This window comes from Tyto alba, unplaced genomic scaffold (assembly GCF_018691265.1).
Source record: "Tyto alba isolate M040663 unplaced genomic scaffold, T.alba_DEE_v4.0 Super-Scaffold_44, whole genome shotgun sequence".
NCBI classification, from domain to species: Eukaryota; Metazoa; Chordata; class Aves; order Strigiformes; family Tytonidae; genus Tyto; species Tyto alba.
Window position 1 is genome coordinate 11,661,464 of NW_024881320.1, and position 24,561 is coordinate 11,686,024.

Below are 24,561 nucleotides of genomic sequence, written 5' to 3' on the forward strand. Positions count from 1 at the left end.
TCAGTCTGCACCTGGTATACTGTATAGAGCTTTAGTCCTCCCAGTTCAAGAGAGTCACTGAAGAATGAAAAAGGGTCCAGCAGAGAGTTACCAAGATGATTAGATGGTTAGAGAATTTGACAGATGAAGAACGGTTGAAGGAATTTGGTCTATTTAGCCTAAAGAATATTCAGGAGAGATGTAAACAGTCTTCCAATGCCTAAAAGGCAGTTAGAGAGGATGGAGGTACTCTCTTCACAAGAGCACATGGTGACAGGACAAGCCGTAACAGGCATGATTTCTTTCGAGGGAAATTCTGTTTGGATAAGAAAAGTCTTCACCATGAAACAATTAAGCATTGAAGTAAGTTGACCAGAGAAGTAGAAAAATCTCCCTCACTAGAAACATTCTAGACTGTTTAACAGAGCTCTGCATAATATCAATCTAAGGTCTCCCCCAACATATGACTTCTCTAGAATTCACAATTTCAAAGTGTTTTTAAACAGTTTAGTGCTAATTTTGAAGTTGCCTCCTATTGCTTTTTGTAATAATCCTAAATTAACTGAACGTCTTCTATAGTGAGTGAATATACCTTTTTTTTTTTTTTAAAAAAAGGCAAGAAGCAGACATTAACTATTATTACTCAGTAATTCAACTTCCCCCACTCCCTCCCTCCCCCCCCCAAAAAAACCCTCCACAGCTAAAAAAACCCACAAACACCATAAAATATCAACTATAGAAAATACCATTTCTAACTTCAGTTACAAACTAAGAACTAAGTTATTTTAACTATCTCTTCAGTGGACATATCCACAGCTGTCTTCAATCTCCCTGAACTATGTATATTACAATTTGAGCAGAGGAGCATACTGCATTTTATACAGATCAAAGCTACATGTCTTCTCTGTATAAAATAGCAGCTATTTCTCCATTCCTTGTTCTGCACAAGGAGGAGAGGTTCCCACATCCTAACTCAGTTTGGCTCACAAATGAGTTAGGACATAGAGAAAATAAAAACATGTGTCTATGTCTCTTTTGTAATAATTAATGAAATAAGTGGGCTCAGAAAGCAAAAGCATTAATATGATTCTGTACTATAATATATTAAACAATTAAAACAAGATTTGAGATTTAAGTGTACAGACCTTGGCAGGCTTCCTCTCGTGGCAGACAATTACTATTAAAAAGCTTTTAGAGATACATATGCACACAAAATAAAAGAGTAGCCATTTAAAAAATCAGAAGAGTAAACTACAAAACTGCTATCCATGCTCCACTGAATCAGGATTCACTGATTCTCAAATCATGGATTAAAGCTGAGCCTATCAGTACTTCTGGCAGTAGGTGAGAATGTAAAAGTATTTCTGGAATAGACTTAGCAGCAGTCCCAACTACTGTCTCTTCAATCCTAGCTTCTGAAAAGGGTATAAATGGCAAATATAAACCATCAAAACCCTTAAATATTGACTGTTAATGTTTCTTTCCATACCAGAGACATGTTATTTTTCAGTTTTGGCACAAAACAGAACCATAGAAGGAGCAGTCATTCTCAAAGAAACCCCAGTAATAGCTGCAGACATTAACATCTGAAGCACTTACAGAGATACAGACAGATTCATAATTTATTCTAAATTTTGTCGTAATTAAATCTAACAAGTTGACATTTCTCTTATATCAGAATCCAATTCAAACAGAAAAAGGAAGCATGCCCTTCCTTAACTCAACAATTTTTGGCTAAAGCATCCCAACTTAAACCAAGGAGAGAAGTGTTTTGGCAGCCTGACTACTTTGATGAATCAACCAGACAGCACCAGGGAAGGCTTGCACACCCTGGAATCATTATTCGAACACAAGCTTACATAAGCAGTCAGTCCAATCCTCCTTTTGTGCTTTAAAAAAAAAAAAAAATCAATATATTTTGAGTGGAATATGATCTAGCTTAATGTTGATAAAGACATGTATATAAAAACAGATTTCAGAAAAAGCAACCCAAACCATCTGTTACCTTTAGTTTTGTTATTCTACACCGACTACTTGAGTACAAATGAAAGCACTGCTTGATTTCAAGGTGCATTTAGCATAGCATTAAGTACACGTACTTTCCTACGCAATCACACCACTCAATCACTAAACAATGCTGTTGTTTACTGGTGCCATGTAGATAGTACATTTTAAATTTTTTGTAAGACATGTAGCTTTGATCTGTATAAGAGATAAAAATTAGGTGGTCTTTCCAGAAAAAAGCATGAATTAGAGGACAGGTACTAAAAGGCTATGTTAGCAAGGTCTTCCAGTGTATCTGTAATTAGGAAGCATGGAAAGCTTAAAGGAAAGTTTTAAAAAAATTTAGTCTGTTCTTGCTGCTATCTTGTGACAATTGCTTTTTTGGTGTCAGACTTCTGGAAGTGAATAATCTCTCAGAACGCTGACAAAAAAATGGAAAATAAATTGAAATAGTGCTGTAGATAAGAACGGGTAAGGATGTGTGTATCCTGTTTATTGGTCCCCTTCTTAACATGAAACATGCATGCTCACATCCTTTTTTGGACTTTTATTAGTCATGTACTCAAAATGAAAGTAGCTGTGTTCCAGCTAGGCTAAATGCTCCATAACAGCTGGACAGGATTACTTTATGCTTTGAAGATATCTTGAATTTATGACGGTTTTATGACACTGCACATATTTTAGAGGAGCCTGGAGGATTTTCTTCCCTCTGGAAAATGCAGCACTTGGAACTGTGCTCTGAATTAGTATGTCAGATCCTGAGCAAAGCCAACACATGATCAAATTTAAAGTATTTTGTGCCTGTTCATCTGAAAACTAAAGGTGATTCACTCCTTTATCTATATGCTTAAAAAAAACACCCTTAAGAAAGCAACTCTTCTCTTTTATGGCTTCGGGACCTGTTCAGCCCTGAATATAATTAAACTGAGTAACCTAGTGAGTGCAACACTGTCTTGATTGAACAGGCTCTAGATGAAAGTTAATACAGAACCTGCCTGCTGTTAGTTCTGAAATGACCTTCTGCAGATGACCATTCTCCAAACCTAAGCTTCAAGGAGAAATTCTGCTTGCAAACATTCAGACAGCATGTATATTACAAGCAACAACGTAGTAAGAGGAAAAGCCATACAGTTTGTTATATCAGTAAGAATTGGTCTTATTTTCATTGGCTATTAACCTTTTTTTTTGTTTTTACTGAGGTACTCTCTAAAAAAATGTCAGATTTGGAACAAAGTTAAATATTGCTTAGCAGCTACATTTCAAGAAATCTGTTCATTTATTCCCTTCCAAATTTGCTTGAATAAATCAAGAAAGCTGCACAACAAATAATCTGTTGTAGTTTTTTAAAAGGATTAGGCATTACCTTGTTTATTATAATGCATTCACAAAAAAAGAAAGTCTTAAGATACCTTTACAAATATTGTTATGTGGAACTATATATTTTTCAGAGGTGGAAAGCACAGTTTGGCATAAATGTATGCGAATGTGCATGAATGGCTTTAACTAAAATCCTTCCACTCTTAAGAGGCTGAAATTAGAGTTTCACCACACCATTGTCTTTGAAGTATTTAGCATTCACAAAATTTCAGGCTTCTAAAACAGATACTCAAGACTTTTAATCAAAAGCTTGAAAGTAATTTCCTAGAGGGGATAGGAGAGTGAAGTTGTTCTTCTTCATTTAACTTGAGTAGACAAAAAAAAAAAAATACTAGTTGTACCAAGGAATTAACTAGCACTGTATCAAGTATCTTGTGAATGAAGGAAACCTCTATGAAACAGTATAGAATTTGGTGTGTTGGGCTTTTTTTTTTCCTCCTTTAGTATTTTCAACACATGCAATAAAAAGCAGCTCAAGAACTACAGGTGGCCTACAAAGAGAATAATGTTCATTCATATGCTGCTTGTCACTAATAAGGATAAGCCAACTACATCATACCTTGTTTTTAACATTTTAAGCCACTGGCAGCTCACCTATAACTCTGTACACTTTAAACAAAATTTTTGAAGTTAAGAATTGTGTCTGGCTATTTGTGTGATTACAGTTTATTAGTCCAGGTATAAATCAAAACCTCAACTATTCTGCAATATTGAGTGCAAAATGTAATTCCAGAAATGAAAGGTGCAATGACAGGAGCAAACATGGCTCTGTTAGAAATGGGGCTTTAACTCAATGTGCATGGTTCCATCTTCTCTATGAAACACCAATAGCTGAAATAATTTCCTATAAATATTTTACATACATATATACATAAAAAACTACAGCTGAGAGACATCACTCCAGGTGAGAGGGAGAAAACAAGACCAGAAAAGTGATTGCTGTTGGCAACTGATGAATTAGTAAATACATCTCTCCATGTTGGCAAAGACATACTTGAGAAATTACTGGCTCACAGGGCTGAGTTTTCCTTAAATATTGGTAGTTTAATTAGATTTATGTTAGAAACCAATTGATATAATATGAATAGGACAAAATTAACAAAAGAATTATTCTGAAACAAAAGCCTTCTAAGACTTCCTTTTCCTTGTTTCCAAGACATGGTTAAACTCTTGCATGCCATTTTAGAACTTGTTACAGACTCAATTTGCAAGTATTTTTCCTCTAACCTGTTATATTTGTAACTAAATAACAGCTAACAGTGATTTAAATTGGGAACAGGATAAAAATTGGTGACTAGATAGAAAGTGGACCTACTGCTATTCCTACAGAGGAAAAGGCTGGGATATTTAGGACTCCAGCATTCTGTGTGGCACATGCAGCAGCTCAGAGACAGAAGATGGCTGGTCACTCAGCAGGCAGGTAGCTCTAAAAAGCATGTGCTGGCTTTTGCCCAGATGCTAAGCCAAACAAAAGCAAATAGTAGTTTTGGAAAAAAGGAGAAGTTATAATGATGGGCAATGCTGGGGATAGAAGGGAACTGTGGCAGAGTGTAAGACACTAGGAGCAGCTGGATATAAGAAAAGGTACCCTGTCAATATTTGCGTGACAGGAAAGGAAGAAGAGAGCTAGAGTTCTTTAAATAGGACTGAATGAAGAGAGGAAATGTTCATTATTCTGATGCTTGTTTACTGCTTGCCAGTTTTGAATCCATGTAGATTTGAAATAAAATTAAAACTAAGCAAAGTTCCAATTAAAAAAAAAAAATCCTTATCTGGTATTGATAATTGATATTAGCAACACAAGCAGAGAACCATAGACAGTTGTTGAAGCAAGTACAGTAAGTCTCAAAACATATTCTTCTACTCGTGTTTATAAACCTTAAGTAATTATAAGCAGCAATCTATATAAATAAAAGCATGCTCTTGCATGTGCACACAAGTACAGAATGAAAAGTTTGGAATACCTTCTATTACTTTTCCTAACCAGATAAGGAAAGTGTCAAATTCATCTTTCATTTCAAGACAATATGGGAAAATATTTTTGCATTCAGTTTTAGAGCATTTATAAAGAAATATAACATCCTGCCTTTTTTAAAATGTGTGGAAGGAGAAAGGGTCTTTCCACAAAGAAGCTTATACTCAGAAATAGCACAGTTTAGTACTAGACGTGCCACAGGAAGAAGGGGGAGGGCTTATATCACAAGCTTGTCCATTGTACTGAAAGACGACTTTTCCTATGGATGGGCGATCATCCTGTTATGCGGCTCTCAACTTCCTCCTGCATTGTGAGTCTCAAGTCATGGAAAGAGTAAAGTTCTTAAACTGAGAATTGTGTTGGGAACTCGAAACACTTTCAATACAAGTTAACCAAACAAATACATCATGGTCAGACTATTAACATCCTGGTTTATTTTGCTGAAGCCACTATTCTTTTGAAAAAATAATGTAATCCGGGGAACTCTGGACAGTTATCTTGTTAGTTCTTTTGGCTTCTGATAACATTTGGGTTAACTGAAAAAACCCCTCTGGAACCATGGTAGAAACCCAAGTTCAAAATGCAAGACAATGCAACCTTCATAAAACAACTGTCCCTAAATAGAGACCAAATGGGAACACACTGAAAGATAGAAAATACCCTACACTAATTACCTATCAAAAAAAAAAAGTTTCTCAAGTCCAAGAATGGTACATTAACTGCATTTAGGAAACATTAATTTAAAGCTTAAGCTGCTAAAGTTTCAGTTACAGTTTCAAAAGTGCAATCTGTAAAAGGCTGTTTTAAAGTGCCTCCATAAGAGGTCAGCTGCCCCCTTAAGAAAAAAGCTGTTACTGACATGGAGCAAAGTGACTAAAGAGCTATTAAGGTTAGTTAGGTTAGGACTTGTAGCATGTGTTCCAAGAAGAGAGTACAGTACATACCAGTGCCGTTGCACTCCATGCAGTCAACTGTGGAGCAGCCTGGTTTATGCCACTGGCAGATTCTAATGTGTTGCAGCTATGAGTATGCTACATTAAACAGATCTACAGTTACCTGATATCCTTCGGTTTTTTTCTGGCACCACTTCAGCAAGGCATTTCTCTTGGATCCTCCATATTCTCTTGCTAGGGCAGACAAGGGATCTTTCCTCTCTTCCCTAGGAATGAAGCAGAAGTGCAACTTAGAGCTTGTAGCATACCTTTTGCAACAGAAATCCATATTGCAAAAGTTTTAAAAACAGGACAAATTGTCACAGTGAAAGCAGTACAGTACAGCACTACTGACTGAAAACCAGAATACACAGAAATACCTGTAGAGACTTAAAAGTTATTTTGGATAAATTTCCTCATTAGCAAATCATCATTCTTTTTCCTTTAAAGTAAACTTTTTTTCCTAGGGGTCTCAATCTCAGCGATATTTTTCCTAAAAGTTCCAAAAATTAAACTCACAACATGGTAAGTTCCAGCTCAAACCATTAAGCTAACTCAAGTGACTTTATTTTGTATTTAGAAAAAGAATAAACTGATGCTATCTCTTTCGCATCTCATGGCTGATTACAAATGTCACCTTGAAATAAGAAGTTTGTGTATTAGCAGCATGGTGTTATTAACAAAACATTTGCCTAGATGTAGAGTTCTCAAAATAGAGGGGGGAGATCTATCTAGGCTGATACACTATTTGATATACTGGCACAATAAAAGTTATCAATTCACTTCCAGTCTGCCAAGATATCTTAAGTAATTTTTTTCTTTAAGGAAAGATTGGGGAAGAGAACGATCATATCAGAGTTAGCCATTTTTTCACAAGTCTTACATTACAAGTATCTCTTTACCAGGCTTCAGAAATGAGTGCTTAGATTAAAATATATATATCTTATAGAGATCAATACTTTTGTAGTGGCCTAGTTACATGATTCAGTATTTATATAGATATTCTAGTGACTAGTCTTTGCAAAAAAGACTAGGTATTACACCATTATAGAGCTTAGTTACTGGACATAAAGTGTGTCAGCAGTTGTTCTTTTAACAATTTCCATTGGAAAATTAAAATAAGATAGCTATTAGTGAATCCATTCTGCAAAAATTTCCTCATCTGCCATTTTCTAAAGAGTTCTAGGCAGATCTATGCAATATTCTCACAATATCCACAGAGATGATATCTTAAGTTACTCCTTTTGGACATTTCCAAAAGGACATACAGATTGCATACATTCACTCTCAAATCTTCAACTCGTTGATCTTTACAATCCATTTGGTGACTAGAAAGAGGGGTGGAATGTGGAAATACATAGTATTTTCAGTGGATTCTCTGCAGCGCGTTTACAAGTAGCAATTCTCCACGTCCTGCTAGGGGAAAGAAAGCATCCAGGGAATGTGAATTTCTTCATGCATGTGTGCTACCAACGGAACACGAGAGACTGTTCCACGTATCAGCATCTGTCACTCAACGCATAAAAGAGGAGAACATGTGCCAACATACAATGAAAAATTCTAAGACAGTAATCTTAATTATATGTATTGCAATTTGTTTGGCAGTCATCACTGAAATACAGATCTCAAAGTTGCTTAGAGAGAGATAACATTTGAAATATCCATGAAAATATGTGCACAGCAGAACAATAAACAGGAAACAGTATGTGCCTTTCAGCATGAAAGATAGCAGTATGAGCCTTCAAACCTAACTGCTAATCTCAGAGATTTAACATGCTGAGGAAGTTGCTAATTGTGTATTTTAAATATGAAATAAATTATTTGAATAGGTTACTGTATCTAAACTTCATAGGCACAACACAGCCAGAATGATGCTTCAAGAAATTCTGTACTTCAGTTCTTTAATCAGTACATATTTCAACAGCCCAAACTGGTGCATTTTTTAAGTTGGTGATTGAAATAAAAAACAATGGGACTGCATATTCAATCTACAACAAAGATTATGCAACACTACGAGAACTTTAGAACAGAGATTTGGGACAACATACAAGAACTCAAATTAAAAGCTCCCTCTCTTTATGCTAAGCATACTGTTTAGCCATGAAGGAGCTGTACAGCCTGTTCTCAAACTCCAGTAAGAGCGCATGCTGTATGTCAGGTTCTCACAGTTGCGAAAACACTGCTGAAGAAAATAAATTAGCAAAAGTTGTATGGAGACAACGAGAAACGGTTTGACATATAAATCTTACATGTTAGTATATTAGGTCAACTGTATTTCAAATCAAAGAACCAACGAAGTTTCAACTAGAACAGGGAACAGTAAACTGCAAGTATTTGTTTCAGTGAACTATAGCAATAACTGTTTATTTTACAAGAACTTTCAGCAAAAAGTAGGGGAAAAAAAGAGAAACCTGATCACATAACAAACTGAAGTCCATCAGTGACATTCTGAGGACAGTTCCAAAGAACGTGCTCATCACTGCACACCCACTGCTGCAGATTCTGCTGCTAAATCTTGTAGTGCTTAGCATTGCAGTCAGTGGTCAGGTGGTTTAGTGATGATATCATAATCATAACTGTACAATTTTACCACGAAATACCATGTTATTTGCTACAGTCTGCAGGCTGCCATCAATGCAACTTTATACATTACCAGTTCAAAGTCCATATGCAGGTGGTTTAGTATTTTTTTTTATTTATTTATGGATGTACTTGGCCTAAATTTAGGTGCTAACACACATAATATTAATTGCTGCTGGTAAAGCACCCACAGATCCAAACTCAATTTAATTTCTGCACAATGAAAGGAGAGCAGCACAGAGGCATGACTCAACTGATTTCAGGAAAATCATTTTCAGTATCACCCCAGCTCTAAACTTCACAATTTTATAATGTAATTATTACATATTGCAAACGTCTCAGAACATTAGGAGTTTAATATTTCTGCTGTACAAAAGCTTTGTCAGGAATCTCTGCGTTAAATGGTCTTGAGAAAGTCATTTAACCTTTCTCTGTCCGTTTCCCAATCTATGAAGCAGGGCTAAGTATATACCTCACTTGCATAACATGAGGCTTAAATACTTTGAAGTCCTTTGACTGCTAACACTACAGATAGGAAAAGTTTTAAATTTATCACGGGCTTATCTTTTCATATTACTAATGAAAGGGGGTTGCCTGGTCATTTGTTACTTAGACTTGCATTATGATTTCATCTGTGGGACAAATAACCCAGGCCCATTCACTCATGGTTATTTAGATGAATTGGCAGAGTCTGGAATCAAGACCCTGTCATGTTGCCTTTGGTCTTCAGCTGCAATTACAAAAGTTAAGGTTTATCATGTGGTCTCCTTGGGTCGAATTCATACCGAAAGATTTGTTCAACAAGCTGTAAGCTCATTTCTTGAATTTAGCTTCATGGCATTTTGAACGGATATGATGCTATTCTTTAGTGACATGACTTAGCTTGGTTTTCTAGTGGAGCATAAAGTTTTGGTATTAACCTCATAAGCTAACTAAAGCTAACTAAAAAGCCTAACTTCTGGTGTTACCTTTAAAACATATACAGAGCTGCAGAAAACACTTTCTGAGGGTCTCAAAGATTATTGAAGATGGTTACTGTACAGCAGTATAGTCTCTATTCTTAGTGCCAATATTACATACTAGATACATGCAGGCAGATAGCTATGAAATTCACATTTCAATGCATCACAAAAAAGGGTTTTTACCTTATTCGACTTCTGGTTGTAGGGGTGACTGATGCCGTAGGAGAAGATGAGAGTGACAGCTGTGGTGAGGTGGTACCCATTGCCATGAGAGATGCTGGAGATGATCCATCAGGTGCACTGATATCCCGCTTGATTTCTTCACTACTTCTTCGAGAGACTAAGTGGGAAAATGCCCATGTATTTGTCATTTGCAAACATAAAAACTGTCAAAATTATTCTTGCTCTCTGACAATAATTATTTCAGAAACCATGCATAGAAACCTATCTCCAACACGAGGCTTCAACATTTTTCTTGATACTTTCCACTTTGGAAATATCAAGGACTTAGACTGCACTGACAACATTTATGATCAAGCCTGTATCTTGAAGCAAAGAAAATTTGATTAATATTTCTTAATGGAATGTCGCTACCTCCATTTGAAGGTTTTCATGAATGAGAAGGAATTTTAACACCAAACCATTTAATTTTCTCTAGTCCATGCAGTTATGTTGCTAAGCTTTAAGTAGTTAAGAAAAAAAGAAAACCAAACCCCAAACAGTTTAGAGATGACAGCTGCTTTACTTCCACTTAATTTTAATCACGAAATGGCCTGTATGTGATGCTCTAGACTTTAATTAAATATCATCAATGGGTATATATTGAAGACGGACCTGAGACAATTCAGCCACATTCCACAGAGCTTACTTCATTTATCAAAGGACAATTAATTTCTCTTTTGAATGAAAGTACAAGCATTATACTACGTAAAACCACATTTGGAATGGTTATGTATTCTCTGCATGGAAGAGTTTCCAGTTATAAGTATGACATTTGACTTTTATATCTAAATAGTCAGCACTGTTTATGTTTGTGCAAATAAAATATACAACTCTCCACATATATCTGAGACTTACTTTCTAATGACTTGGGGCAATTACATTAATTTATAAATATCAGACACAAGAATCTGGGGAAAAAAAAAAAAACAGTTTGGGGTACATTTACTTTTTTTAGGACAAATCAAAATGATCTACAACACATTTTCATGAAACCATTTACTCAAATACAGGTGTTTTTAAAAATATTTCTCTCAAATTAGTTCTGCCTAGTTTACAGAAAGTATCATTTTCACAGTATCACACTATTTATGCTATAAATCTTAAAGCTTTCTTTTTAGAAGGCCCTGCTGATACTGAGATGTCAGCTTGATAGCAAACTAACATTCCACATAAGCTTCTATTTAGCAAGTCGATTTTTTAAAAATCCAAAGTTAACATCAAATGTGCAGCAATGACTATGAGTAATACTGAAGAATATTTGTAGATTATGCCAGTCACAAAATGGATTATTTTCAAATTATTCACTGCAAACATTCTTCTGTCCTATAGAATGGGTAGTTTTGCTAGGTAATATGCAAAAAACATTTGTATGCATTAGATAACGTATAATGATGCATTTGTTACCTAAAAAGAACAATTCTCCTATTTTAAACCACTGACAATAGTTCTTTCAACAAATGAAAATGGAATTGCTTAATCAGAGAAGGACAATATGCTTCTCTGCCTCACTCACTTCAAAAATAAAAAAGCTACATCCAAGCAATAAAAAGTAACAGCCAGAAAGAGTCTCCTTCCTCACATATACCTTGCACACCAAAATTATTTGTAATACAAGGAAAAATGACATAGAATTCAACTGTTACATGCATGATTCATAGTGGCATGCTGGTGCAAGTCTGTATGTGCAATAATAAGGACACTACATGAACAACTAAAAAAAAAAAAATCTCTTCAATTCCACTTGATGCAATAAAACGGAATATTACATTACCACTGGATTTTAGTATCTTTCTCCAAATACTTCAACAGAAAACTTGAACACTGAAAAATAAGCTATTCCAAATGTCTAAATAGTTTTTTTTCACAAGAGCTTAATGGTTTGAAGACCAAAGATGTCTCTTGACAAAGTAGATCTGTAAGTACAGTGTTGAAATGAGAGTTCCTAATTTTACTAATCATCTAAAAACCATAATATTACCAGAAATAGATTTGGCACTTTCCATAGCAGGTACTCTTGGCAAAGATGCTGGCCTGCTGGTAGAAGATGTTCTCAACAAATGTTCTGGACAAAGGAAAAGGGAGAACATCATTAACAAAGACCCCAGTCAAATGTAAGACATTTACGCAAGAGTCACAAATATTGTCTACCAGTGCCTGCATTTGGCTGTTTTAGTGAGAGCAACTGATTTTATCCATACGAAAGAGAAGGCCTAAATTTGCTCACTAACAATGTAGTTCACTATGAATACATTATGACCTTCTTAATCATTTTTCCCTAAGGCCTTTTACTAATCCACTTGTCCTGCTCTATAAAAAATGATTTCTTAAACCAAAAGGTTGAGCAAGGAATCCTCATTTAGCACATGGCCAAAAATATTCAATATGCCATTCACAATGTGGATTGGTAAAGCAGATTGCTTTGGCTCTCGTGATTTTTTTTCCCCCCCTTTGGTTTGTTGGGTTGAGTGGTTTTATTTTTTAAATAAAAACATGCTTTTTTTTTTTCTTCCTCCTTCTTTCAGTGGAGTCTAAAAGGTGTCTTTACATATTGTACAGAAAGATTAGATCTGCCTACTGCCAAAGAGTAAAAACAAACTACAACAAACCTTATTTTCATCAAATCAAAGCTATTGCCTATCACTGAAGAAATATTCCTTCAAATAAAATCTTTAGATTGTAAACAAAAGGTTTACATACTCCTGTATAGAAACACTCAGAAGGCAGTAATGTGAACACAAAGAAAACCATGACAATGAAAAATAAGAATTAAAAAAAGTGAAGCCTCATTCATTAGTTGAAAAGGCGACATAAGAAACATATATTGCTACACAGATACTTTAAAAATATATACGGTTGTAAACGGAATTCCGTCTGGCACACTCTATTTGGATGCAGTCCTGCTCCTGCATTAACTGACTATAACAAAAACATAAAAACTATGTAAAGCATACCACTCATTTTGTGTTTAAGCTTATGTCTACCCATGAAGTCTGTACTCTGTAACAATTAAAGAATCCTAAACTATCTTCTTGGAAAGGCATTTCAATATTCCTAAAAATATCAAAGTTTCTAAAATTAAAACTCCAGCTGCATGGTACAAATAACCTCAAGATGCATTCAACAAAAGCAAGAAGGAAATCGGGCACATTCAGACTATTATGAAGTGCTACCAAAAAAAAAACCAAACCCAAACTCCAACCCTTTAGAAATCATCAGACCTCAGGAATACCAAATTGAGAGGAAATATTCAGCCTGGAGTCATATGGGGATTATCTTGAGAAACATCTACAAAAAAACCACCCTAAAGCAGGCATAAATCAGAGAGCTACACCCAACACATGATAGCCATTCATTCTCACAGGAAGAGCACATTGTGAACAGTGTTTTGAGAGACAAAACAAAGTTCACAGAACAGTGAAATATTGGGACACAGATAAATCAACACTCTATTTAATTCCATTCAATTTTTCATCTGGCTTCTAAAGATTTAATACCTAATGAGTTTATATTTTGTTATTCAATGAAATGTCAACCGTCATGCTTGATTCATTTGGGGGGAAAAGAAAAACCCACAACCACGCAACACATAACGTAACCCCAGAGGTGTGTATTTTTAATGTCTGGAAGACAGATGCAAGACATGTCCCTGAAATCATGTTATTTTGATTTTTGTGAGTGATCTCTTATGCACACATTAAGAACTGTCAGAATAATGCTGAGTTATCAGCATGCAATCATGGTTTTGTTGAAAATTCAAAAAAGCTTGTTTATGACATGCTACCACGTGTGATAAAACACAAGTAATAAAAACTTGAATACAAGATACTCTATGATTCTATGAAAATATTTCTGTAATAAAAAGTATATAATAAAATAATGCTTTGGATACTAAAGGATATATTTTTTTTTCTTAAGTATTAGTAGCATTGCTAAAAAACAAAGTTTGAATGAACTTGAATCAATACCTTGAACAGGGATTTCAGCATAGCTTGGTCTTTTGTCTGTCAGTGTAGCAAGGGGTTTTGAAGCTGAGATTGGTCCACTTATAGAATGCCTCTGAAATTCAAAAATACTTGTGTCAAGCGTAATTCAAAAGGTTAAAAAAAACAAATACGAAATTGCACAATTGGCTTCAGAAATTCAGGTATGACATTATTATTGATTTAAAAGAACAAAAAAAATGAACCCTTAAAAATACTTAGTGAAAAATGGTGTGTCCTCTTTACTGGTTGCTTTTGCTAATCTTAATATATATATACACACACACTATGCATTGATATTGTAACATTTACTTCTTTAAACTGAAACCTGTTGCTCAAACCTATGTTGCATATTAAGGCTGTGAATTCTCTTGCAGTGTTTGTATTTTCACCTTAATTTATATTTCATTTGTACAAACCTGTTCTGGTTAAACTTGATGTGTTTTTTCAAACTAATGTAACCCCCTATATGTAGCCAAGATGTTAGTCTTTGATTTGTGTTATTAACATATGCCTTTACAACTTCGTACCTTTTCTAAGAAAATTAGGATAATGGTGTATTGGGTGTAGTGATAAACTACACTTTGCTAAGAAAAACTCTACTGAAAAAGTTATTTTTTTATTCAGAATGTCAACAGCTTTTATTATCACCTACTTAAATGAGATGCTCTGTGAACAACTGGAGATAGACATTTAGTTAAGCATTTGTCAAATATGTAAGAGAAAATAATTATAATTGCACTTTATTTCTCAGGTCACTTTAATTTCTGTTCTGCTCTAGATATGAATCGAACTTTTTCTTTTCAAGTTTTATGTAAAATGTTTAGCAATGCATGGCTTCTGGCAGCTTAAAATGCAATTACATGATCACAGCTGTGTTAAATCTTGCACACAACAATCTAGCATTGAAATAAGCATTTTAGCATCACACAAATGAACCGTACAATGCAATAATCACCCTTACAGTTTCTGAAACTCATATTCAGTTGCTGAAGACTCAGGGAAGGCCATCCACAATTATTCTTTTTAAATTAATCATTTGAAAGAGTCTATTGCAAATTATAGTACATTCTTTATTCACTCTGTCCTTTCTATTAGATTCCAATATTTAATCACAATCAATCCAGTAATGGGTTTATCCTGAAAACTCTTTCAGCCCTCCCTCCGGCCTAAGATTGGATGAGTTTTATTGTCATAATAAAGGTCAGATGTTTCTCACATCAAATCATGTAAGGCAAGACAGATAATTCCAAAATTGTGACTAAAAAAAGTTAACAGTATATACTTTCCAGCATCCTGTAGCACAGGCAATTATTCATCATTTAGAATCAAACTAAAGTTATGCTTTTGTGCTAGAAATCAAATGGAGAAAACAACTGCCAAAATATAGCATGAAGAATTTAATCACTTTATATATCAAAAGTCCTGCATAAATACTACAAAGATAATTGCTTTAAATGTGCAGATGAAAAGTGACCGCAGTTGTGAGCCATGCACAGGAGTGCCTACAACAGCTTCCCATAAGAGCTGGTATTTCAAACTTGCATTATCTTTAAAGTTCACTTCACCCACTTTGGAATTTTATTTTTTTTTTCTTTTTATGTGAAGGACAAGGACTGTATCGAAGTGAGAGCCATTTTGTTCCACACCCCCCTCCCACCCCCTCCCTGTTCCTCCCAAGGAAATATCTACAATAGTTAGATAATGAGGTTACAAGAAAAATATTTCATTTTAGTTAGCTCTGAGATTGTCATTACAAAGACAGGGTAGTACAGAACTTCAGCCTGGAAACAAAGGTATGTACAGTACAGGCACAGTGCTGGATAACCATATACCTTTATCACTTTCTCAGCTTCCGGATATCACTTAAAAACAAACATCCTTTACGGATATTGTCAGAAAGTGGTCGTATTACTCAACTGATAACTTGCTGTGTACTGGTCTTGTCTCCTTGTTATGAAATGAACTGTTTGTCTTTTAGCTCCTGTTGACACTGCAGAGAAGGGCTTACTTTCACTGTTGCTAGTTCCTTATTACATATCTTACTACTACAACTACCAGTAGTAAATGTATAGAATCATAGAATGATTTGGGTTAGAGGGGACCTTAAAGATCATTTAGTTCCAACCCCCCTGCCATGGGCAGGGACACCTCCCACCAGCCCAGGGTGCTCACAGCCCCGTCCAACCTGGCCTTGAACCCTTCCAGGGAGGGGCCACAGCTTCTCTGGGCACCCTGGGCCAGTGCCTCACCACCCACACAGGGAAAAAATTCTGCCTTAGATCTAATCTAAATTACCCTCTTCCAGTTTAAAACTGTTACCTCTTGTCCTATCCCCACACCCCCTGACCAAGAGTCCCTCCCCACCTTTCCTGTCCCCCCTTTAAGCCCTGGGAGGCTGCTCGAAGGTCTCCCCAGAGCCTTCTCTTCTCCAGGCTGAACCCCCCCAACTCTCTCAGCCTGGCCTCCCAGGGGAGCTGCTCCAGCCCCCCCAGCATCTTCGTGGCCTCCTCTGGCCCCGCTCGAGCAGCTCCGTGTCCTTCTGATGTTGGGGGCCCCAGAGCTGGACTCAGAGCTGGACCCCCACTGGAGGCAGGGTCTCATGGAAGTGGAGCAGAGGGGTAAAATCCCCTCCCTCGACCTGCTGCCCACCCTGCTCTGGATGCAGCCCAGGACAGAGTTGGCTTTCTGGGCTGTAAGCACACATTGCTGGCTCTCATTCAGTTTTCCATCTACTCATATTGCCAAGGCCCTCTCCACAGGGCTGCTCTCAATCCACTCCTCACCCAGCCTGGATTTGGGCTTGGGATTGCTCTGACGCATGTGCAGCACTTCTCCCTTGGCCTTGTTGAACTTGATGAGGTTTGCACAGTCCCACCTCTCCAGCCTGTCCAGGTCCCTCTGGGTGGCATCCCTGTCCTCCTGTGTGTCACCGCACCGCACAGCTCGGTGGTCTTGGTGAACTTGCTGAGGATGCACTCAATACACTGTGTTGCCAAAAAAGATGTTAAACAGCACCAGTCCCAACACCAACCCCTGAAGAATACCACTCGTCACTGCTCTCCACCTGGATATCAAGCTGTTGACCACAACTCTTTGAGTGTGACCATCCAGACAATTCCTTATCCACTAAGTGGTCCATCCATCAAATCCATGTCTCTACAACTTAGAGAGAATGATGTCGTGCAGGACAGTGTCAAAAGCTTTGCACAAGTCCAGGTAGATGACATCAGTTGCTCTTCCCTTATCCACCAGCACTGTAGCGCCATCGTAAGAAGCCACCAAATTTGTCAGGCACAATTTGCCCTTAGTGAAGCCATGCTGGCTGTCACCGATCACCTCCTTACTTTCCACGTGCCCTAGCATAGTTTCCAGGAAGATCTGCTCCATGATCTCACTGGGTACAAAGGTGAGACTGACTGGCCTGCAGTTCCCCAGGTCTTCCTTATTTCCCTTTTTAAAAATGGGGGTTATGTTTCTCCTTCTCCAGTCAGCAGGAACTTTATCACACTGCCACAACTTCTCAAATATGATCAATGACATATAATGTAGTTATGAAGTATATAATGTAGTGACTAATACACTGTGAATTAGAGGAAAATGAACCAATTAAACTTTATCCAGTTCCACCTGGCATCATCTAAATAGTAGTAGTAGTAGTAGTGGTGCACAAGTCTCTTAGAGAATACTTTTTCCTGAAATACTTTGCAAGTGTTAGGAACTTTCTGCTTGACTGAAATTTTGCTGAATTTGCAGATCAGCCATTCCTCATTTCACTTGAAAAACAAAACACATCTGATATGCAAACACATACAGATCCTTTATAAATACCTTTATTTCTTCAACTAGAAATACATTCTAAAACTCATTTAACTGCTAAAAACCATTTGTGTTTTACCCAAGTGTCCAAATCCTCAACACTAAATGAAAGGATCAAACAACTGTGGGAATCACATGCTTTTGAGGCTATTCATGGAGGCTACTAATGGGACAGAAATTACTACAGATGCTTTGCAATCTGTGATCCTCTTATTCATCCTACATTGAGGTCTAGCAGAAGAAAATGCTAGAAACTTTAAGGACTAGTTTTGACGTGCTGTATGAAGAAAATTGTTCACAGAGTTAAATAACATGTTTCTACATAGTAGTCTTTGTAGAACGTAATTACAGAAACAGATAAAGTTGAAGACGCTCAGAGCATCAACAACTACTTTCTCACAGCCATTCCTAGTTTGAAGACAAAGTTTCTGGTAGATAACTAGGACTTCTCAGATTTTTTTTTTTTTTAATGAGTAACAAGTCCAAAAGAGGAACCAGCACACAGGTGAGACAAAAAAAGTAGAGGAGAACAAACACCTGACACTTAAAATTTGAGAAAGAACAATGGGAGGATGAACTAATCCCTTAACGCTTAAACTCCAAATAATTTTCTTCTGACTCTTCATCCTTGTGTCTTCATCCTGCTGTTGACTATGGAAGGAACCACGACCTTCAACCACTATCCAGGTACCTACTCCTGATCACTTTGCACTTCACTACGTACTTCTGTAAGTACTTAATGTCACATGAAGTGTATTTCAAGTATACGTGGCAATTTCAGAGCACACACAGTTCTTCACATACTAAGTAGTTAAGATATGGAAGTCTTTGACACCAAATTGCTTGGAGCCTGAAAGTTTATATGCTGAAAGCAAAGCTGGGCATTCAGTGGCGACCAGTAAATCTGAAACCACATCTACTTCAGAGTCCTCCAGCTATGAAACAGAAAAAGAAAGTACTCAGAGAAAGCAGCAGATATGCTTCATCCCTAGGCATCTGCTCTGGTCACTCTCAGTGGCATACCAGAGTAGCTAAGCTTTGGGCTACCCCAGCAGGGTTGTTTTTACACTGTGAAGAACATTCTCCTCATACCTTCCTGTCTTCCTAAACTGTTTTGCAGTATTGCTGAGCGCTATGGTAAATAACAGCTATGTTTCACTGCAGGCTTGGACCTGAAGCCAGGAAGAGTTTTGTTTGCTTGCTTGTTTTCAGTTGCAAAAATGTATCCAAGAAAGTATCTCCTTATACATACATATATTACTGTAAAGAAAAACAAACAAAGCAAACAAAAACTCTCCAAGACTGAGGGAATTCATGACACAGTCCAACACAAAAATGAAGTGATACTCATAATTCGGAGATAGCACATGTTGATGCATCTGTACTTGGGGAATCTTTTTTGCAACTAATCCATCTTATCATAATATCAAAATTGTGCCAGTTTCTCAGTAGGTGTCCATATAAATATTTCCCCTGTGACAGCATTTAGAAGCAACTGAACTTAAGCACTGCAACATCCATACAGAGATCAACCCTCCCAACTTTACTGAAGATCTTAAATCATGGATGACTTCTGTAAGGTGGGAGTTGATAAGACAACTCATATAGTGACTACTTATCAAAATCTTGCTTTTCAATTGCAAGAGAGCAAAAACCGCAGACAAAAAATATATTAAAAAATGAATAGCACACAACAGCAGAAAACAAGGTAGTGACATGAAAACGAAGAAAAAGAAAAGATGAAAATTGGTTTTGAATCAAACCCCCTTATCTCTTGAGCAGAAAATATTCTCTAAATGCAATTTACATAATTGAGGTCACAAAACCCAGCTGCCTTCTGGATAATTAGAAATACTTTTTAGAAAACCACCTATTTTCAAAAAAGACAATAGAAGCTGTTTTCACTTAGAGGCCCTCCCCTTGGTTTTCCAGGCAGTTTCCCACAAATGGGTATTCAGCTGTTAATGACTTGGTTCTATACCAGAAGCTGAATTCAAAATTCAAGTAATTCTGGCAGATCGAGAACATCAAACAGGAGCTGTAAACCTGAGCAGGTTTCCAGTATTCTAAGAGATTACTTTGGTTCATGGTTAATTTACAGGTAAATAAAGTAAAATAAGCCTTAGGCTTCATAAAAAGTCTTCTGTCTGCCAAAACCCTGGTCTAGCCTTTTAGAACACGAGATTAAGTCTGCCTCTTCCTATGAGAGCACAGAAATAAACAGAAATATAAAGACAGATCAATAGGAACAAAGCATCTGTCAGAGAGCTTGTCACATTTAACTACTTTAGAAGACTGCTGTCAAGAGTGACTGAGCCACAGGAAGCAGCAGAAGCTCTCACAAAAAAACATTTAATTCTTTTTCTTTGCTTCAAGGCTATTTGTTTCATGAAACTCACTCTCAAATGAATAAAAGCTGCAACAGTCACCACAGAACAGCCAGTCTGTTCCAGGTATTGTTCCTTCAGCACTAAAAGCTAGTATGGATATAGATCCTTCAGTTCACACAGAGAGGATTTATTCCCGTAACATTATGCTGACCTGTAGTAAAAATCAGGTTTTGGTACTTCCGGTTAGCAATATCTTGAAGGCAACAGGAGAATCACTGATATTAAGGGAGTAAAACTTATAGTACATCCTTAGATTCTTCTTTGTGAATCTGGTCCCATCTGCTTTGTCCTTAAACCTGATGGCTTTTGCCATAATCTCACTTCACACAGCTAGTGAGATAGTAAAACCAGCAACGACCTATAAAGCTGAGCATTAGAGTACTGATGATGCAATCTTAGTGTACCTAGGCTCCTGTAGCAGCTGAACAAATGGACAAAGCTTCAGAGGCAACAGGACAAAATACACAGTACAATCACCAACTGGCCAAACTCCCAGACAGTACAAAATGAACAAAGATAATAAATTCACAATTATTTAATTCCTCTCTGGTCATGTCTGATATTGAAAGCCCATGCAACATGGGATACATTTATACTGATGATTGCTGACAGATTCTGCACAGATCTCAGTCCATTGCCCAAAGGGGATTACTGCTGTTTCCGTGCCAGGCACAGGACTGAGAACTGACAAACAGCAACTTTAAAACTAAGGAATGCAGATAAAATTTTCCTCTCATGCTTCTCAGTAGCACAGGAATAGTAATAGTTGGGAATATTTGACAAGATCTTCCAAATTATGCCAAATCTTGTATTTATAACATGGTTGTCAGTGAAAGACTTTTATTAGACTGAACACTTTAGTAATTACTTACTTGAGGCAACATTTTATCATTATTTCCCTACAAAGTCAGCCAACACTTGTATATTACCACCTGCAGTTTCACATGCTCTTCTTTACAAAGGATTAAGTGCAGTCATAAAACACCTACCTGCATAGGTGACACAGCAGCAGCTGGGGGAGTTTTCATGGGACTTGGGCTCAGGGGAGTGCGAGGAATTGTGGCAGCAGCAGGGCTTGGAACTAGTAGCAACACAGAAAGGAAGCCATCGTGAGCATCGCACTGTTTTGCAGTGAAACAGGAGACTGGCTGTTACAGTGAACTCTCACCTTGTACTTTACATTACTAGTTTTACCAGATCACGTCTTTCAGAATTTCAATTAGCAAATCACTGCAAAAATCATTTAAAAGTATGCCTACACATTGAATCCTCTGTAATTACATTCTTTTTATGTCTTGAATATATCATCCATGGTAAAAGTGTAAGTCTACTGAGGGTGGACAGGGCTAAGGTGCAGGATACTATTACCCTGGCAAATGTAAATGATGGCATTACTAGTTCTCTGAACTCCAGATAATTAAAGAGATAGTAGCAGGCTCCTGGGTCTGCCAGTAAGACAAGAAAGATAACCTATATGACCTGCTTCTCCTTTGTAGTTTCCAGTCAAAGTCCACAGGTACTAGATACAACATCCCTGAAATTTTGGGATTAAACAAATAAGATGTTTAGAAATGTATGAAGACAAATACTGGATTCGTTAATCAGTCATCTGATTATTTAACAGCATGATTAGACATAAAAGCTGAGGCAGGAGGCAGATATTCGCTTGAAATAAAAGATTAAAAAGAAGGGAGAGGATTTATCATTTTGCCAAACTAACTCTGGCAAGAAAGCACTTTTATCCAATAAGAGATTATAGAAACTATCTAAATGAACACTAGGAAAGTAAAAAACTGTAAATACCTATAAACAAAGAGAACAAGTATGGAAATAGAACCATTTACAGAATTGCCAAATAATACAAAGACGCTTCTACACCTTAACAAATTTTCAGGTTATAAGCAACTAAAAGTAGATTTGCCATGCACAGTACCGTAAGTCTCTCTGGTAATACAGTCTACTTCAGGCCAAGCTTTTTTACATCAGAGACTTACAGTGACATTATTGTAAATTAAATTCAAAACCCAAAGACCTGGCAAGGGAAATATTTTAATCCATACAAGGTCTCTAAAGTAGTCACAGATAATACCCAAGTGCTTCTCATTTCAGGATAATTGCTTGGATTTCTTATTCTGCTCATCTATAGAGAACGACAACAGCATCTCTTTCTATAACCATAATTACAGTGAAGTTCATTGTCTCAACAGTAAGATTCCTTTAGTTTTAGAAAATATTCCCTGTATCTTTTAATAGGTGATATTGGATGGACCTTATTTTTCATTTTTATCAGCACTATGACTATAAGTTATTCAAAGAAACGAACTCAGCTCTAGCTATTACATGGCTTTTAGAATGCTTAATTTGGCACATTAAGTGCACATTTTAATAGGCTGAAATCAGCTGTGCTTCCAGCTATAATTATATGTGTAATCTGTGTTTATGCATTTCTAATATATGGGAGCACTGAATCAAAGCATCTAGCATATGAGTCATTGGCAATGAGACAATAAATAAAAAAATAAAAAAGACAAGACAAAAAAAGGATGCTTGCACTTAACCGCAGTGAACGATCTGTTGTGCAATCTAGTTTAGGTTGGTTTGTTTCATCCATCATTTATAGGTCATGACAGTACAATAAAATAACTTACCTGTGAATTAGCTAAGCCTTTAGAAGTGTCCACATCAACATATGCAAAATTGTAACTTGGTACACCTACTACACTGGATGAAAATAATTACCTTGGGAAGCACTGTCAAAAGACTTGATGAGTGTTTTTACAGTAGGAGTTGGCTCTGAGGAGGTGGACGATCTGCGGCTCAGGCCCATTCCTTGTCTCAGAGCTGCCAAATCTCTCTCTACAGCATTCATGTAATTGTACACTCGACCACGTTCCTCTTCCTGCCTGAAATCAATATGCAGCCCATTTATGCATTTAAAAAACATTTTTAACATGTAAAGTCTTAAAAAAATCAACACAGATTTGAAGCCAAATTAAAATCTATGGTCCAAATTGGTCATTACATTAACGTAGTTTTCTTTCCACTGTAATTTAGAAATAGATTATCAACCTAAATTATCACTGTAAATTCTTACTAATTGTCAGCAAGAGAGTTTAAGCACCAGGTGAAAATTCTATCAAATCAATACTTGATTTAAGGCTTAATTCCTGGTTCCTCTCTCTCATACACACACAGATAGACAGGGATGGAAAAAAACTGAGCCTTAAGGATTTCACCATTTCACATGAAAATAATTCTCTCTGAAGGGAGAATTTTCTTCCACCTGCATAAACAGGAAGGAATTTAAATGCATACTAAGGAGATACATTTCTGGCATCCATCTTTAGGGAACATATGAATCCATTTTTAACAAAAATTAGATTTTTAATACAGAATATTTATGGTGGTTCTTGTATTCAGTGTCACTCACAAGACAAGAATTGTTTGAAGCAACCTATTTTCTAAAGTCTGCAATAATTATACTGACTGATTTTTGCTTCAGACACTGTAACAGACTTTCCTAACACTTTCCCTCCAGTACAGTCCCTCCATGACTTCCAAGGAACCTGAATCAATTCCCTTTTTGTTCTTCATCTGCAGCAAATCAAATGTGAAAAGATGCTTGCGTATCGATGATAATGAATATACTGACCAGAATCAGCAAGCCAATTCTACTTTCAGAAGTGCAACCGTAACCTCGAAGGTTCACTTGCAAGCAGTAACTGAACAATTATATTTCTGGCTGAAATGTATTGGCAATAATTGTTCATATTACTTAATTTGGTGATCTGACTTCAGATGAGATGCCTTACGCCCACCACTCGTTCATCCAGGTAATTTTCCATTTTCAATGTAACCAGACTGCTTTTCCTACCATCAGCTTTTCCCCAAGTTCCATAGCCTACATTATCTCATATCCTACTGGATGCTGAGTTAAGTGTAATTTATCCTATAAAATGCCCATCCATGTGGAAAAAACCTGTTTAATAGGTACATATCACAAACATTATTACTGTAATTGTAAGCTATACATGTATTCAAACCACAGGTACAATGTAGTGAGGATTCAGATAGTGCTGTCCAAGATGCTCCTATTCTATGGATTTGAGGACTTCAATACTTCTGAAAGATCTATAACTCGGTTTCTAAATAACTGTAGCACTTAATTCAAGCCACAATACGTCACAATTCCAATTATTTTTATTAAAAATGTCTTTATACACAAAGCATTTCTAATTATTCCTAAAAATAATTATCAGTGGAAAGAAAACAGTACAAGATATATGCAGAATTAGACTAAGGCTTCTTCTCAGATAAAAATCCAGCTGTGTTTTTAACCAT

At 36.6% G+C, this 24,561-nt stretch overlaps 1 protein-coding gene across 7 annotated transcripts in view; it reads right to left on the reverse strand.

Moving 5' to 3' along the window:
* The window catches only part of SPECC1L (sperm antigen with calponin homology and coiled-coil domains 1 like), a 73,085-nt gene that overhangs the window by 15,480 nt on the left and 33,044 nt on the right, over positions 1 to 24,561 (reverse strand). For 6 of the 7 annotated variants that reach the window (XM_033001433.2, XM_042805233.1, XM_033001431.2 and 3 more), the window contains exons 8-13: positions 22,960 to 23,123; positions 21,210 to 21,301; positions 13,997 to 14,087; positions 12,010 to 12,093; positions 9,993 to 10,149; positions 6,392 to 6,494 (exon numbers count right to left, since the gene is read on the reverse strand). In XM_033001433.2, the coding sequence (XP_032857324.1) occupies positions 6,392 to 6,494; positions 9,993 to 10,149; positions 12,010 to 12,093; positions 13,997 to 14,087; positions 21,210 to 21,301; positions 22,960 to 23,123 (691 nt within the window). The remainder of the gene's footprint in view (positions 1 to 6,391; positions 6,495 to 9,992; positions 10,150 to 12,009; positions 12,094 to 13,996; positions 14,088 to 21,209; positions 21,302 to 22,959; positions 23,124 to 24,561) is intronic. The other variant, XM_033001432.2, reaches the window with a different exon arrangement.